The following is a 16,043-nucleotide window of genomic DNA, read 5'->3' as shown; positions in this document are numbered from 1 at the left end:
GACCCCAGGGTAGGGGACTTCGATGTCCCCCAGCCCGACGTTTATTCGTATAGTATTATATAGTAGGGCTAAAAACTGGAGGGCCATATCTCGGAAACTAGAAAAGGTACCATCACCATGTTTTCATAGAAGTGGATAACTGACCCCTAGTACCCCATCCACAAAATTTCAGACCACTCAGCTTATGTTTAAATTTTGAATTGCGAACTGCGTTCTAGAACGCAATTCACTTTTGAATTGCGAATAACGAACTGCGAACTGCGTTCTAAAATCTGAATGCCTCGAATACGTCTAGATCTACTTGAACCATACGTCTCCTTCAGCATCGTAAATTCAGAGGAAAGTCTCTATCATTTTACCTGTCTTCTTTTTTCTATACAGGAGCACTTGGCTTACTTTGATAGAAATTCCGACACAATGCCTTAATAGAACCAGTATCGCCTTCAGGTCCAAAATTCAACATAAGAGAAGTAAAGACAAACAGTGAGAAAAGCAGAGACATGCTTGCAGTTATCATAACAAATTTTCCAAATTCATAGATAAACTGAATTTGAGCTCCTATCATAAAAACAGATGCTCCAAATGTGGTTAACGCACCGGAAATGACAGAAAATCCCATCTTTCCTAGCATGTCAGGTGTTTTGTCCTGTCGCTTTTCGAATGGCGACATGTTGTAGGCTTCAGCCAAATGAACGACATAATCTACAGCAAGTCCTACCACCATGCACAAATTAATAGACTCGACCATCCCTAATTTTAAACTTTGCAGGGGTATCGATCCCACAACACATACTGTTACAAGCAGTATAACGATCCACGCTAGAAACCCGATGATGAAGTTCATCGTAGTCAGAATAAGAACAAGAAGGGCCAAGGACAAACCAATGATTATCCCTTGTATTGCCGAATCTGACAGCATCTCTTGGACTCGTATCCAGTGCCATGTATTTCTTGTGCATTGAAAACCATTTTTCAAGGATGCTGGCATTTTATCTTTTTCATCGGTAATTAGCTGTTCCCATGCTTGATAAATCGAGCTTCCTTCACTGTATCCCAGGTTGTTAACATTAACGGATAGATTAACTTGAATTCCAAAATATCGAAGTTTTGTGCCATAAAACATGAACATAAATGGTTCTTCTTGTGTGTCGCGAACAATATCTGTTTCTCCAATTATGTATTCATCGCCAATCAGGTGGTCGAACATAATAAAGTTTTGAATGGTCTCTCCTGTATACTTATTAGTTATCCAGTATTCCAACCCTATCTCCAACCATCTATCAAAGTCCTCTGGAAAAAAGTGTGAGGTATTGTATATTTGACTGTTGGAATTCATAAACTTTGTCATTTTGGCCTTATCTAGTGGGATACTGACATTTAGATCCGATGGATACCTTTCCCTAGCTTCTAATAGATCTTTTTGAAGAAAGAGTTCCATGGTTGTCAGATAGCAACTGACTTCTGGTTTTCCAGTGATGATATTTGTTTTTATTCTCAGATGAGTCATTTTTGGTTCGGCGCCATTTTCCAAACGTTGGCACAAATCATAGATAGCCACCTGAGCTTCTGCTGACGAAGGGTCAAATTTATCATCCCAAACCATTTTTCCTCGACAAAAACCGGATTTTTTGCGGCTACATTCACTCATGTCTCTCGCCAACAGTCCCCATACTAAATATACGCTTGTATGCTCCTCCCTAAAATTTCTTTGGAATGTGTAGTAATGATGTAGTGTTGCCTTTCCTTGATTGTGCGAGGGTCGGAATATTTTTACTCGGTTACTGTCAGGCTCCAGTTTGGTTGCGTTATAAATGAAAAACGACGAAATTCCAAAAAACAACACGGGTATGATTATACGGAGAGGTCTTAGGTTCATAAAGGTAAAGAATCTGAGTCGCAGAAACTGAATTATTATCCCCCAGTCGTCACATTCTTTGCTAGTGTGTATGCAGTTAGTTAACTGTTTTTGTTCAAAAAGTTGGTGTAGTCCTTCTTTAGAATCCTCCAAGTTATCAAACTCTGGTAACATATCTGGAATTGCATCTTCTTCTGTCTTCGTATCCAAGGAGAACGGAATCAAGATGACGGATAATCCAGATGCCTTTTCTTGAGGGAGTTGTGTACATTTTTCACACAAAACACGTCTCATGCGTCTCACACAACAACCAAATCTTTCAAAAAACCACCCTTTGACTTTGATAGTTTTGGGTCTAATTTTTTCGGAATATAGAACAATGGCGGTTGGAAAAAACACTAAATCGCATACATAGTTGACACCAACTAAGATACCTGTGAAGAGGCCAAAAGATCTTATGGGTAGAAGCGGGGAAGTTCCACTGACCAGAAAAGCCGCCAATGTTGTCAGTGACGTCACAAAAGTAGTTTTAGCAGCTCTGTTGTAAAATTCAGCCAGGCGATGAGCTGTCAAAAGGTTAGTATCTTTGCCAGTGAGGCGCCAAGAATCGTAGAACACGAACACGTCATCTGCACCGATACCAAGAATTATAAATATGGAAACTATGTGTAAAAAACCAAAATATTCATAACTAAGTATAAATCGATATATCAAATTTGCAAGTAAAAAGCTTGTTAAAATACTATATATTCCAAACGACGTTATAAAGAACGATTTAGTTTGAATCCACATAACAAGAAAAATGAACAAAAAACTCCCAATTGCAAATATCACGTCATCATATGTTTGCTGTAGGGCTTCACTTTGATATATCATTTTGCTTGTGAAGTACATATGCATTTTGTCCCCGATAATATTATTACGAATGTCTATTAAATTAGGTTTCACTTCATGAATTAAGAAATCACGAATTTGGTCTTCACTCTCTAAATTAAACAGATCACAGATTGTAATTAATAATCTAGTAATAGAAGCGACACTTCCTGGCTGACAAGGGTCGTAATCTTTCGGAAGGAAATATTCAATATACTCTTTGGTTTCATTAAATTTCATAGCACAACATAATACATGTTTTGGATTGTTGAATTCCAAATCAGTAAAACTAGAACTTAAGTTTAAATATGTACCATCAAAAAGCCGAATTATTGACTTCGGTTTTACACACTGAAAATCCTCATCTTTCTGACAATAGGTTGAGTAAGTGATATTGTACATTAAATTTTCAGTATATTGGATTAAAATGAGATTGTTTTTACTGAATATTTCTCCATTGTCGACTTGTAAGATGACTTCTACCGTATCCCTGACCTGCCCTTCAAGCCATAACGGAAATTGTGGGTCGAACAAAGGCCTGTATATTTTCCTGGGGTAGTCGTCACGGCTCCTCCATGCCAGATCCTGCTTTCTAGTGCTGTCGTCATACAGGACAAGGGGGACCGTCTCAAAATCCACAGGGAAAACATTTTTCTCTGCCACAACGAGAGACACTGTCATAACTATGGCAAAAACGTGAATTGTCGATGACAACAAAAATGCTAATATTGGGAAGTTTGCAATAAATCGGCAGTAAAAGGGTGCATGTAAGATATTTTTCATCTCTTGTACATTTTCCTGTTCGACGATATCATTTTCTTCCAGTTTGAATTCTTTTAAATCGTCAAACCGAGCATATGTTGAATTTTTATTTTTTATTCTCTTTAACCGTTTAGCCAACGTCTCTATGTTGGAGTTTCTGTTGTTTTGAGGTCTGCATTTGCTCTTCTTTCCTTTTCATGTCGCTGTTGCAATTTAGATTATCATTTTCTTCAAAATTTGCCAATTCGAATTCCATTTTTTCTCATAGGATGGACGTATTAATTTTTCGTCATCAGTATGATTATATAGGCAAAGTAGTGTACATTTGCAAGTATCTTCTAGTATATTCTACTTATTCTATGACTCGTCGAGCTTCATATTACATCAAGAACCTCATTGGCTATCATGGTACACTGAAGATGAAAATTATTACGGGTAAGTAAATATGAAAATCAAAGAAATTATAAAACAATCTTTTTAAAAACATTATTTGTCCTCTCCAGATCGACATGTCACATATTGATGGACTCAAAACTTTTTTAACCTCCAGCAAAGTTTTCAACAATTCCAGAATCTACTAATCGCGTCAAAACTATTTGCTCATTTCTAACAGATTTTGGAATATTTTGCATTCATGTTGTAAGTTTTTAAATCAACCTATCGAACTACTTTTTATCCTGAATAAGAAGAGGACAATAAATGTATCATTATAAAGGTTGTCGAATAAAATATTGACTTAGATTTACTTTAGAAGTAAGGCAACAGAACAAAAGAAAGTAAGGTAATTTTTTAGGAGACATGGTGGTACACAGTTTTGTAAAGCTGCAGCAGCATGAATAAGTTCCCTACATTTACATTTGTATTTATCTATAGCATTGATTCAAAAATTCTTAGGCCGAAAGATTTCTCTGTTCTACAATAAAGTTTTACTGAACAGAATGACTATTTTATTGTTTCGTGTCACTTACACCCACTTAGTATTTCTCCTTTGTTTCTTAAACGCAATAAACATGTCCCTATCCAGATTTTTTGAGCTGTGACTTTTTCATCATTTAAAACTCTTGTGATGTACATAGAGAATAATACATGCCCTTTTTCCATATCATATCCTGTATCATCCCGAGACACAAATATCAGCCAGAGGGCCGAAGGCCTGAGGGCTGATATTGGTCGAGGGCTGATACAGGATGTGATGTGGAAAAGGGTATGTTTTATTAAATTTATTACATACTTAGTAATAAAATACAGAACACATCAAGCTGAAAAGAAAATAAGTAAACAATCATGCACGGACGTCTTAAAATGTACACAGTCTATTGTCTCATACAGTTTCGGGTTGTTTCTGCATCTACTTCTATTTCAAATGTCCTTAATCCGTAATTTTAAAATAATCTATAATTTATCAGTTAGATTATCATTACATTCAAAAAGTTAAAATTAAGAGAATAATGTAACCCCCAAAATATGTGTATGATCACAAGTACTGTTTCTTGAGGTTTAATTTACTAGGGGTGTGATATTGATCCGTATCAGCCCTGCAGGGCTAATAACCTATATTAGCCCCGCAAATCCATATCAGCCCTGCAGGGCTGATACAGCTATTGTGACGTCAGCCATATCGCATATGTAAAAACCCTGTATTTATTACTAAGTATGTAATAATTATCAATAATATAATGTCTTATCTATATGTACTTGATCTTTCCTTTTTTTATTATTTTAAAGAAATCATAAAAAAATATTCAATGTCTTTCATTATTTCTTAGTAAGATTTACGTTGCAGACAAAAATTGCATAAATTACATGGATTATTGTTTTTTCTGCAACATTTAGATTACTATTACACTATAAATTTTTATATTATAGCATTATATCATAATAGTTCGAGGATCGTTATTTTATTTACGCAGAGTAAGATACCAAATAATTACTCTGTCGTTTCTTTACCATTTCTTTCTAAATACTAGCAATACAAAATGACTTACCAAATAGTCAAGCCCACTGGGAATGCAACTGAATTTCGACAGGCAGGTCCCCTATTTGTACAGGAAGGCTACTCTAAATATCCTGACATACTTATTTCTGTACTCGAGTTCTCAATCCTCTTCAAATATTTTTGGAAATACATATACAACAAAAAAGGGGTGTCCTATCTGAATCTAAAATAATTTTTAATCTTCCTTCACGATTCCCCAGAAAACAGTTGAAAAGTACGAAAGCCAGTATCCATAATTTATCTTACTAGTTTTTCGGATAAATCACATATTATTTTGGTATTAAAGCTGGCTTTAAATTTTTAACAGTCTTTTTTCTTGAGATTTAAAATTCTACACTTCTTGCATGACCCTTTTCTTCTGAAATTACTTTGATGGAAGTATACGACAATTTTCCCCTCTTTCGTGGAAAACCTTTCTTCGTAGTTTTAATGTTCACCACGATTATCTCTTCACTTAAATAAGCATGCACATCTGCATATTGATTTCTTCCATATAGTTACGCTGTTGTGCGCATTTTTTCCAATGAAGCATTTTTTATAATTGAAGTTTTGGATGAAATTGTGATATTTGATTATCATTTTTGTAATATTTTTCAATCATTAACATTAATAAGGGCTATCTTATTTATTTCAATGATAAACTAAAGATAATTACAAAATTATTCAATTTATAAAAAGTCATTTGTATAAAGCTCGAAAAAAGCGAATAAATTTAATCCTTATTTTCCGTTATTTCCTGATTATGGCAAGAAGCACACTGCAGGTATGACGGGTCGGCAGGGGATGTTCACTCCTCCATAGCACCTGATCCCACCTCTGATCTTTTGGAAGTCCACGTTTGCTCTGCTCCTAATTTGTAATGTTTTATGGACTTTGATATTAAATACTGTTCTTTATCTCCATATCCTTTATTATATTGCATGTCTAAGACGATACTCCGCGATGGTGAATCATTTTTTTGTAAATAGACAACCTCAAACAACAAAAGTATAGCTTATAAAATCCACCAGCATTTTTTTAGCATTTGCACGAATTAATACAATACAAGGAAAAAAACTGTCTTAAGGGTGGTCCATTAGTTCCCATTGCGAAGGTATTAATTTTTTTCATGATGTGTCTACCGAATCATTTATTGATTGCTGGTATGTTGTTTAACGTCCCACTTGTTAATTTTGCAATCATATTGAGGTTTCACCAAATATCAGTGACCTTCTTCAAGTCTATATAAACCTATACTCGGCACCTGAGGCCATTGGGAAGTGAGGGATCTTATTGTTTTAACGCCTACCATCACATTTTAAGGTATTTTATTCAAAAGACACTACAACTTTCCCTGCGAACTGCTTAGAGGTTGGCGAAGGAGCAGTTGCTAGTTATTATCTTTATCGAGAGATCTGTCGCAGCCTTCCGAACAGTATCTTATTGATTAAAAAAAAGAACCAAAAAAAGGGTTCCCAAATCCCTCTTTTACATAGCATGATGAATTTAAACAATGTTGTTTAATCTGCTCAGGAAATTGCAAACTAGTAAAAATAGATGCGAAATTGAACATGCAATGCTTTAATCTCGGGAAAAGAGCAAGAGCCACTAATCGGCTTTTTTGGCCCTGAGATTTCTGAAAAATCAAAACTGCTCAGTTAAAGCCGCTTCATCCGAAACAGGCACATATTATCTTAAACAATAAAAGTATGTCATTACATAGATGATATATAAAAATTAATTATAAGATTGATTTAATAGTCTATTACAACAATCCTTACACGGAAAACATAGACCAAAAACCTTGTTGACAAACAGCAGTACCTGACGGGAAGTTAAGATCTGTTTTGAAGTCACCTTTGAAAAAAAATACTTTTATCGGTTATATCTAGTTATGAAAAATTCAAACCCGAGTATTTTTTTTCCATTAGTATCCTAAGTCATGATATATCTTTTAAAAATTAAGAAATTAATTGAATATAATCCCTAGTAATTTTTATATTAATATGCATATTTAAAGAATAAAGGAAAATCAGATATTTTTAAAGATTTTTTAAAAAGGGAGTTTAGTAACGAGGGCTAGAATATTGCCCGTGTACACTTTGTTGTGGAAAAAATGCTCGGGTTTGTTCTTCATGAGTTATACATGTAAGCGATAAATTTAATTTTTCGAAGGTGATTTCACGCAATGTCAACAAATGTCAGCAAAGGATTATTTTTTGTTTGACCTAACAAAAATTATTTTTTTAACTTTTGAATTTTGATATCTTTAAAAAGAAATATTTACATTCAGTGTAATTTTCCTTATGAAATCTATTAGATATCCACGACGTTCAAATTTCTATAACACATGCGAAACCTTGTCACCGCGCGTGAGAATACACAATAGGAACTATATGCATTTTCAATACTCTAAGAACACCAAAATATAAAATGTTTTATTTCAATTTAATGAAAAACTTTAACCCTGAAAAATTAACTTAAAAGTTAACGTATTGTGCGTTAAGAATTATTTTGTTACTTATTACCTCGCAACGTTTGTTTGCGTCATTTAACTTTGCAACGTCATCTAACGTCATTTGACGTCACAAACGGCTCTTACATCTGTTAACCACGACAGTTTTGAAGGGCGCTAAATTCACATTTAAGATTAACGAAATGAGCAATTATGAAAAGGAAAAATTAGAGAATGTAAATATAAGCATTGAATTCATATTTTGGGATGTCTTCGGTCCTATAACACACCTGGCCGTGCCGACAAATTATCATACCTCGGCACGGCCAGGTGTGTTATAGGACCGAAGACATCCCAAAATATGAATTCAATGCTTAAAGAGACTCTGGGGATATAATTTGACAAAAGTTGAAATAATTTATGGACAATTATTTTTCACAAAGAAAAACGAATATATATTTTTAGCGATTAGAATCGAACCAAGCGGCTTTAAGGTCGAAAATGCAGTATTTATCACTTGGACTGTTGACGACCATTTATTTATTGAACATGACGTAAGTTTTCCTTTAATCAATGCATTATGACGTCATAAAATGCGTTATTTTCTTAATATCCTGTAAATTCGTTTACAAAAGGCCTAAAATTGAAGATTTTTTCAATATTTTATATAGAGCACAACTTCTGATCCAAAATATGCAGTTACATATTGAAAAATCTATTTATGAAGATTCAAAAGCATGTTTTCATTTTTAGATCGTAGGCTGCTCATATTTTGATTCTTTGCTGAAAGTAGTCAAATACGCGTGTTTTCTGCAAAATTCAAGAACAATGCATTTTCTCAAAGCCTTTTTTTCAATACTTTGATTCTCAAAAGAAAATTTTATTATGGGAAAAGAAAGCACCAAGTCTCAACTTTACTTTGATAAACAAAAGAGGGGGATAGTTTATTAATTGAAATAAGGACAGGGCCATTTATGCATAACGTGAACCTAGCTCTTTAAAACCTTTGGACAAAACTGAGGACTGACCGTTCGGTAATCTATATAATTTACCGCACACCTGATACATAAGTTCGTCCCATGCCAATGGGTATACAGTAAATCCTTCTCACTATTTACGATTTCATTAATCTCCTAAAGCAATTTTCTTCAAGGAAATGTCATAAAAAGAGCTCCATTTACCTTTATATTTAGATTTGGTAAATTGATTCCAGTTGAGGGGAATTTTATGTTCCTAGTTCTTAAATCCAACAACCTTACGTAATTACATTAATTACTGTACTCTTCCTTAAAAGCTTCAAAAAGATCGATTTTTGTTACTCATTTTATTTTGTCGAATCAGATAGATATCGTGGGTTAATTGAACTTTTGTACTTTAAAACATCGTTCATTTTTTTCCGAGAGCAATCCAGCTGCCAATTATATTATCTCTTTTTACTGGTACAATGTAATACAGAAAGAGCGATATCAACTATTAGCAACACCATTACAGGATCTTTATATTGACTATTTCATCATCGATCGATATGACACCTCTGAAGGCAAAACAAAAATAGAAAGACCGAACCAAAATGTTTTGAGTATTAATACTAGTTTGGAAATTTAATTAAAAATCAAATTTTAAGCCTACCTGAAAGTTCTGTTGAATTTATTCTCATCATTGCCTTGTTCATTTGTCTGTCCGTTTGCCTGTAAACTTTTACATTTTCGATTGATTAATTTTTCACTCATAAAGAGATCTTCATTTACAGGTGAAAGACTTCAAATTTACTTGGCACTCAGAGCCATAGAGAAGTGAGGGGTGGTTATCATGCCGACACCAGTCGAGAAACAGATCCTCGGATTTTAAGGTCCCGAACGTTTACTTTAATTCCCCAAACGCTTGGCGTCGTCCAAATAAAAGATTATACATGTATATTTCAAGTACCAATAATAAGGAATCAGGGGAAATAAACTTGGTTGCATCTTCTTTCAAATAAGTCCAGGTCAAAACAGTTTTGAAACTTCTTTGATTTTTTTTCTTCATATGAAATATATATAGATGACAAAAGCCATTCAAGCTCGAAAGTCCATTCAAACAATAATAATCAGGAGCTGAGGAAACAAAGACCTCTCAAACATCAGAAGTGGGATCAGGTGCCATGGAGGAGTGAGCATCCCCCGCAAACAAGTCACACCCACAGTGTGTTTCTTCCCAAGATCGGGATAGAATCGAAAAACCTGTCGACAATTCGATGTGAAAATAATGATCTAACAACAAGTATCAACTTGTTATACCCCCTTCTTTAAAAATGGGAGGGTATATAGTAATCGGGATGTATGTCCGACTATACGTCCGTCCGTCTGTGCAGGTGATAAGGATATACACCTGCATAATTAAGCGAAATTGACGATAGAAAAGTTAAAGTCATCACGTTTATCAAAGAGCTTGGTTGTTAGATTACCATTAAAGTTTTTTCTCCTAAAATATCTCAATATGAAACAGAGGGTTTGTAATATCTTCTGTCTCGAGCTCCCTGGGATATATCGTGTCAACATATAAATAAAAATTGTTAATTAGTTTATTATATGGATAAGGTATGAAACCTATGAAGATAACGAGCAGTATTCAAGATCAAAAGCCCATAAAACAATACAAAATAGGAGTAGAGCAAACACAGACCTACAAAACATCAGAGGTGGGATCAGGTGCTATGGAGGAGTGAGCATCCCTTGCTGACCGGTCACACCCGCCGTGTGCTCCTTGTTATGATCGGGAAATAGCGGTAAAATCCGTCGTCAATTCAGTGTAAACTCGCGGATCTAGATATTTTTCAGGGGGGGGGGGTAAAAATTTTAATAGGGGGGTGGGGGTGAAGGAGAAAATAGTTATTATAACGTACGTTTTACACATACATATAGTTAAATAACTCAATAGGATACAGGATGGAGAATGGTTTTTAAAAGTGGGATGTTGATCAACCTGGGAAAAAGTACTTGTATGGATAACCTGAAAGTTTTTGAAAAATAATGGAAAATAAATATCCGAACACGGAAATCCTATTTTTTTTAAAATAAATTTAGGGGATGGGTTTCATTTTGTTTTCGCAACCTAATTTCTTTATATATTACAACGTTAGCCTTTCACTGATCATTTTCGAAAGTAAAAACAAACAAAACTTTGGGACTTTTCTCTTTCTGCAAATCCAAATGGGGGTTGCAACCCCCGTAACCCCCCCCCCCCATCTGGATCCGCCATTGTTGTATAAATAGTAAATATGAAAAACGTTAGTCATCATTTTACTCAATGATAAATTGTATTTGCTAACAAGGTAATTGTATCGACCATAGAACTTACGACCTGCCGACCTTAAACGAGACTGCTGATAATCTTGTTTCATGAAGTTGCTTGTAAATATTTTACATCATTTTAGAAATTGTACATACGTAGAACATAATCTTGCATATCGAATCAACTGATACATAGAAACCGTGTATGCAGGTGATGAAGGTATATTATTGCAAAAGTAATGGAAGCTGTCGATAGAAGTTAAAGTCATCACGTTTATCATATAGCTTGGTTGTTAGATTACCATTAACGTCTTTTTCAAGTAAAATACTGTAAACCGTTTTAATTCCACGGTGTTAAAATTTCACGATATTCTCAAAAATTTCCAATCGCAATGGTTTATAATTTCACGCTGTAAGAAAATTTCTTCCAATCATTTAAAGGTTTTTAAAGCTAATGATAGCATTCACGATGGGTTTATTTTCGCGGAAATATGATGAATTGCGAACATAGCGAAATTAAAACCATCGTGATTATTTGCCAATCTACAGTATCCAAGTATGAAACAGATGTGTCAGACTCTGTGGTATCTTTTATTTCAAGCTCATCAAGATACATCGTGTCCACATAAGAACGGAAATAATCATTGTTAATTGACAATACGTCGTCGATGTATCTAAATGTCGAGTTGAAGACCACAGCAACTGTTTTCTTCTTTTCACGCATGATGAAGGTATATATTAGAGACTGCTAATATTCTTGTTTCATGAACTTGCTTGTCAATACCGTATAAGCAGAATTCTTAGCGAGGATTCAATTTTGGCATTATTAGCGAGGGTTCTGAGATCGCTAAAATTAAATATCTCTAAAAATAAACTGTGTTTAATTTGTATTAGCTTTTATGAGAACATTTTAAAATCGCTAAAATTCCTTCTCGCTAAAAATAAATTACCATTTTTTAAGGACAAAACGATAAATTTGCGTCTTGTTAAAATTTCCACTTATACGGTAATTTACCTCGTTTTAGGAATTGTTCATACATGGAGCATGCTCTTGCATATCGAATCAACTGAGATATATACACCACGTATGCAGGTGATGAAGGTATATTGCTGCATAAGTAAGGGAAGTTGACGATAGAAAGGTTAAGGTCATCACGTTTATCATAGAGCTTGGTTGTTAGATTACCATTAACGTCTTTTTTAAGTAAAATATCCAAATATGAAACAGATGTGTCAGACTCTGTGGTATCTTTTATCTAAAGCTATCTATATCTTAATGTCGAATTGAAGGCCACAACAAATGTTTTCTTCTTGTAATGTACAAGTATTTAAATAAATACTGCTTGATATAGATGCCCATCTTTTATGTAAATGAAGTGGGTGGACAGCAAAAGCGTGAAAAACCATTTCGATTGAACTTGATTTAAAAGAGAGAATCATGACTAACACAAAATGTAAAATTTACTTTAATGAGCTCTCTGCAAACATCATAATCACTTTCTTTTATAATTAATCAAATAAACAAAACTTGTGAAAATATAACATCAACAAGAAAACAATTTCGACGGATTTCGATATAGACTATTCTGCAAGATCACCTGTAGGAAAATTGTACATCCCCAGTCAAGAACATCAACATGATATTCATTCCAATATTTCAAAAGTTCTATGGTCGATATAATGATATTGTCAGCAAATGCATTCTGTTAATGGGTCAAATATTGGTTGGTGTTTTGCATACAAATCGTAAGGCCGCTATATTCACACTGAACTGTGAACGGATTTTCCCGTTTTCCTGATCAAGACAAGGATCACACGGCAGAAGTGACTGATCTACACACGATGCTTACTATTCCGTGACACCAGGTCCCTCCTCGGATGTTTTTGAGGTTCATGTTTGCATTGCTCCTGATTTGTATTGTTTATGAGCATGATTACCGTGGTTTACATATTCCATTCATCACTATCAGTAACGAAACATTGGTTACGGGATCCAACTCTTAGAAAACATTACTGAATTACTGGCGATTCAGCGTTAAGCAGAAACAATCATAATTAGTCAATGGCGAAGAAAACTTTATTGGCAATTGGTCATCACTCAGACCCAATCCATTTTATATTATTATAAGTATATTCCTCTGGGGCTGGGATGAGGCCACATAATTCAAAAATTTCCCTAAGTTTTTAAAGAGTGACTAAGACATTTTAAAAAAAAAAAGGACTTTTAGGTAGAACAAGGTGACACAAATGAGCGGTGTGTCCCGGGCCTCTTGTCATGCTTACATTTATCTTCTACAGGACACATTCTGAACATCTGAGATCCCAATTACCTGCATATCTTCTATGCATTCATGTAGCCTTAAATAAAGTTTAGACACACATAAATCGGGAATTTTTGAAAAGGTAGACAGCATGCATACTCTGACGGCAAACAACGACAGTACATCGTAAATCAACGTGCCCTTAATTAACTATCTACATTCTTGAAGAATTGATCAAACGGTAAGGACTCGTAAAATTTTATGAGGCTTAATTGAGGCAATGTTTTAATTTTCGGAATAAAATAAGTTTGATCTTAAGTATAACTATTAAGGTTTGTAGATTCTAAGCAAATTAGACGTACCGATGGTGAAATTTGACTTTGGATTTGGCCTGGTGGTATTGTTTCAAGGTTTTGCCAAAGGTCAACATGGCCAAAATTTCATTTTTACAGTAGCTTCAAAACTAGTTAAAAGAATTTTTTTGATAAATATTTTTTCAGTATTTGTTATCAAGTGATATTTTTTATCTCTTAATCAATGTTGAATTCATAGACTATAAAAGTTCTGACTCTATAAACAAAAGTTTTGGAGCTATTGTAAAAATAAATTTTTGGACATGTTGACCTTTGAGAAAACCTGAAGATCAAAGTGTAAACGGTATTGGTTGAATTTACAAAAGATCGTAATTACAGGTGACAGGAATAATTAAACAGTCGATAGTCAATGGATTGTTTAATTTAAGTTATTGTTTTAAGAAGTAAAACGTTAATATTCCTTCAGTTGCTATGGGGGGGGGGGGTGGGGGGGGGGGGTTAAAACATGGAAATCATAAAAAAACAAGACACACTAAACTGTTTTAAATTTTCTTTTCTGCAAAATTTTATTGTGCTTGAAGGAGGTACGTGCACATTTGCCAAAATTTAATCGTCTTCTAATTGTATAAAGCATTTGAGAGAATTAGGTCACTTACACTTTTGCAGTAATCAAAGTACTGAATGTAATGAAAGAATGAAAGGAGGATTTATCAGTGTTATGCCCTATTTATACATATAGATTTTTACCATTGAAATTTGTTGGTCTATTGAAACTTTTTAATCCATAAGGTATATATTTTCCAAAAAAGTTCTTAGTTCTGTATGAACGTGATAAAAACTTTGCCTTTAACAAGAAGGGGATAATATTTGTATTCTGATACACAACAGCTGGAAACTCCTGTTGTCCTCCCTATCAATGACGGCATACAAAATCCAACTATACATTCTATATAAAGGGAAAACTAGAATTTTATAATTGGTGTGTAAAATTCAAACAGGATCTGTAAATGAATGGACCTTCCTTAATTACCAAAATACATTTTTCGTTAATGGTCTAGAACTTGATACCCAAATTACTTTTTCTGTGGATATAAAACTACTTTCTTTCGGCATATTTTGAATACCACAAATACCTGCGTTTATTTGAAATAGGTTAAATTGCCCTTTTGACAAGATGTTAAAGACAATAAAAATAACCTGTACTTTTAATTTTAGGAGAGACATTAAATGAATGATGATTAAGCAAATAAGCCTTGATAGTCATTGCTAAATAAAATAGTTTATCTATTTGAGTGTTTTTGCAAGTTTGTCCATGACCATTCATAAAAGCATTTAGTTCATACTTTTTTCAGAGAAACTGGGGGAATGTTTAGTCATTATTGGATAATTTATTATACATGTATAATATATCATACCGATATGTGTCATTATTGTAGAATAAAATATTTAAATCTCTTTCACATCAATTAGGGAAGCAACCACTACAATTTTTCCATCAAAATGCAACAGAGGAGGCTATTATAGTTTTGAAGCGGTGGTAATCAAAAGCAGATGGTATATTGATTGATTGATTGTATGTTGTTTAACGTCCCTCTCGAGATTTTTTCACTCATATGGAGACGCCACAACTTGCCGGTGGAGGGCGACAAATTTTGTCCAAATCTTATGTATTTTAAACTTTTATTTTGAATTCAAACTTGTGTATTCTTAAATAAAACTTTGGTTTTTTGACCGTGCGCCATAGGACAATACCCCGTGCACATTCAAGCATAATAAAATCTTTATTTTTGCCTATATTTTATAAAAAGAATTATCATGTACTTAAATATGATAAATAAACATTTACTGAAATTTTCAGCTTTGTGCGCCGATTACTTTTTGAGAAAAACGCTTTGTCCACGATTTTACGGGACAACCCTCGTAATTTGGGTATAATTCAGTGTAAACTTTTTCATACAACTATAACGAACAATTGCAGATAGATAACTTATTGTAAGTTCTTTATTACTTTAGCCAAGCAAGCAAACTGTGTTTGTTATAGATATTTTAATGATTTAAAAGCTGTAAAAAGTCTCAAAAAGAACATTAGCCTAGTAGGTATGTTGTACAATAAACCAACGAAAAAAAAACAGTGCCGGTGTAACGACGAAAAGTGATCCCCGTAGAATATTGACCAGGGGGTCATTTTTGTACGTAGAAAAATGACCCCGGTCAATATTCTACGACAAGTAGGGTCATTTCTCGACTGTAGAAAAACATTCCAGACCAGTAATTCCACG

General features: G+C 34.0%; 1 protein-coding gene across 1 annotated transcript; it reads right to left on the bottom strand.

Annotated features, from left to right (window-relative positions):
- Positions 1-287: 287 nt before the first annotated feature.
- Positions 288-3,511, bottom strand: LOC134266358 (uncharacterized). Its single transcript, XM_062748613.1, has one exon. It carries the CDS (start codon positions 3,509-3,511, stop codon positions 374-376), a length of 3,138 nt encoding a protein of 1,045 aa, XP_062604597.1. The 3' UTR covers positions 288-373.
- Positions 3,512-16,043: the final 12,532 nt, after the last annotated feature.

The sequence above is a fragment of the Saccostrea cucullata genome, unplaced genomic scaffold (assembly GCF_032062105.1).
Source record: "Saccostrea cucullata isolate Sc308-1 unplaced genomic scaffold, CSIRO_AGI_Scuc_v1 ctg10420, whole genome shotgun sequence".
NCBI classification, from domain to species: domain Eukaryota; kingdom Metazoa; phylum Mollusca; class Bivalvia; order Ostreida; family Ostreidae; genus Saccostrea; species Saccostrea cuccullata.
Note: the sequence above shows the minus strand (reverse complement) of the source record. Positions and strands in the feature narration are given on the sequence as shown.

Coding starts and splice junctions, on each gene's coding strand:
- LOC134266358 (XM_062748613.1), bottom strand. CDS start 3,511: ATGAAAAATATCTTACATGCACCCTTTTACTGCCGATTTATTGCAAAC.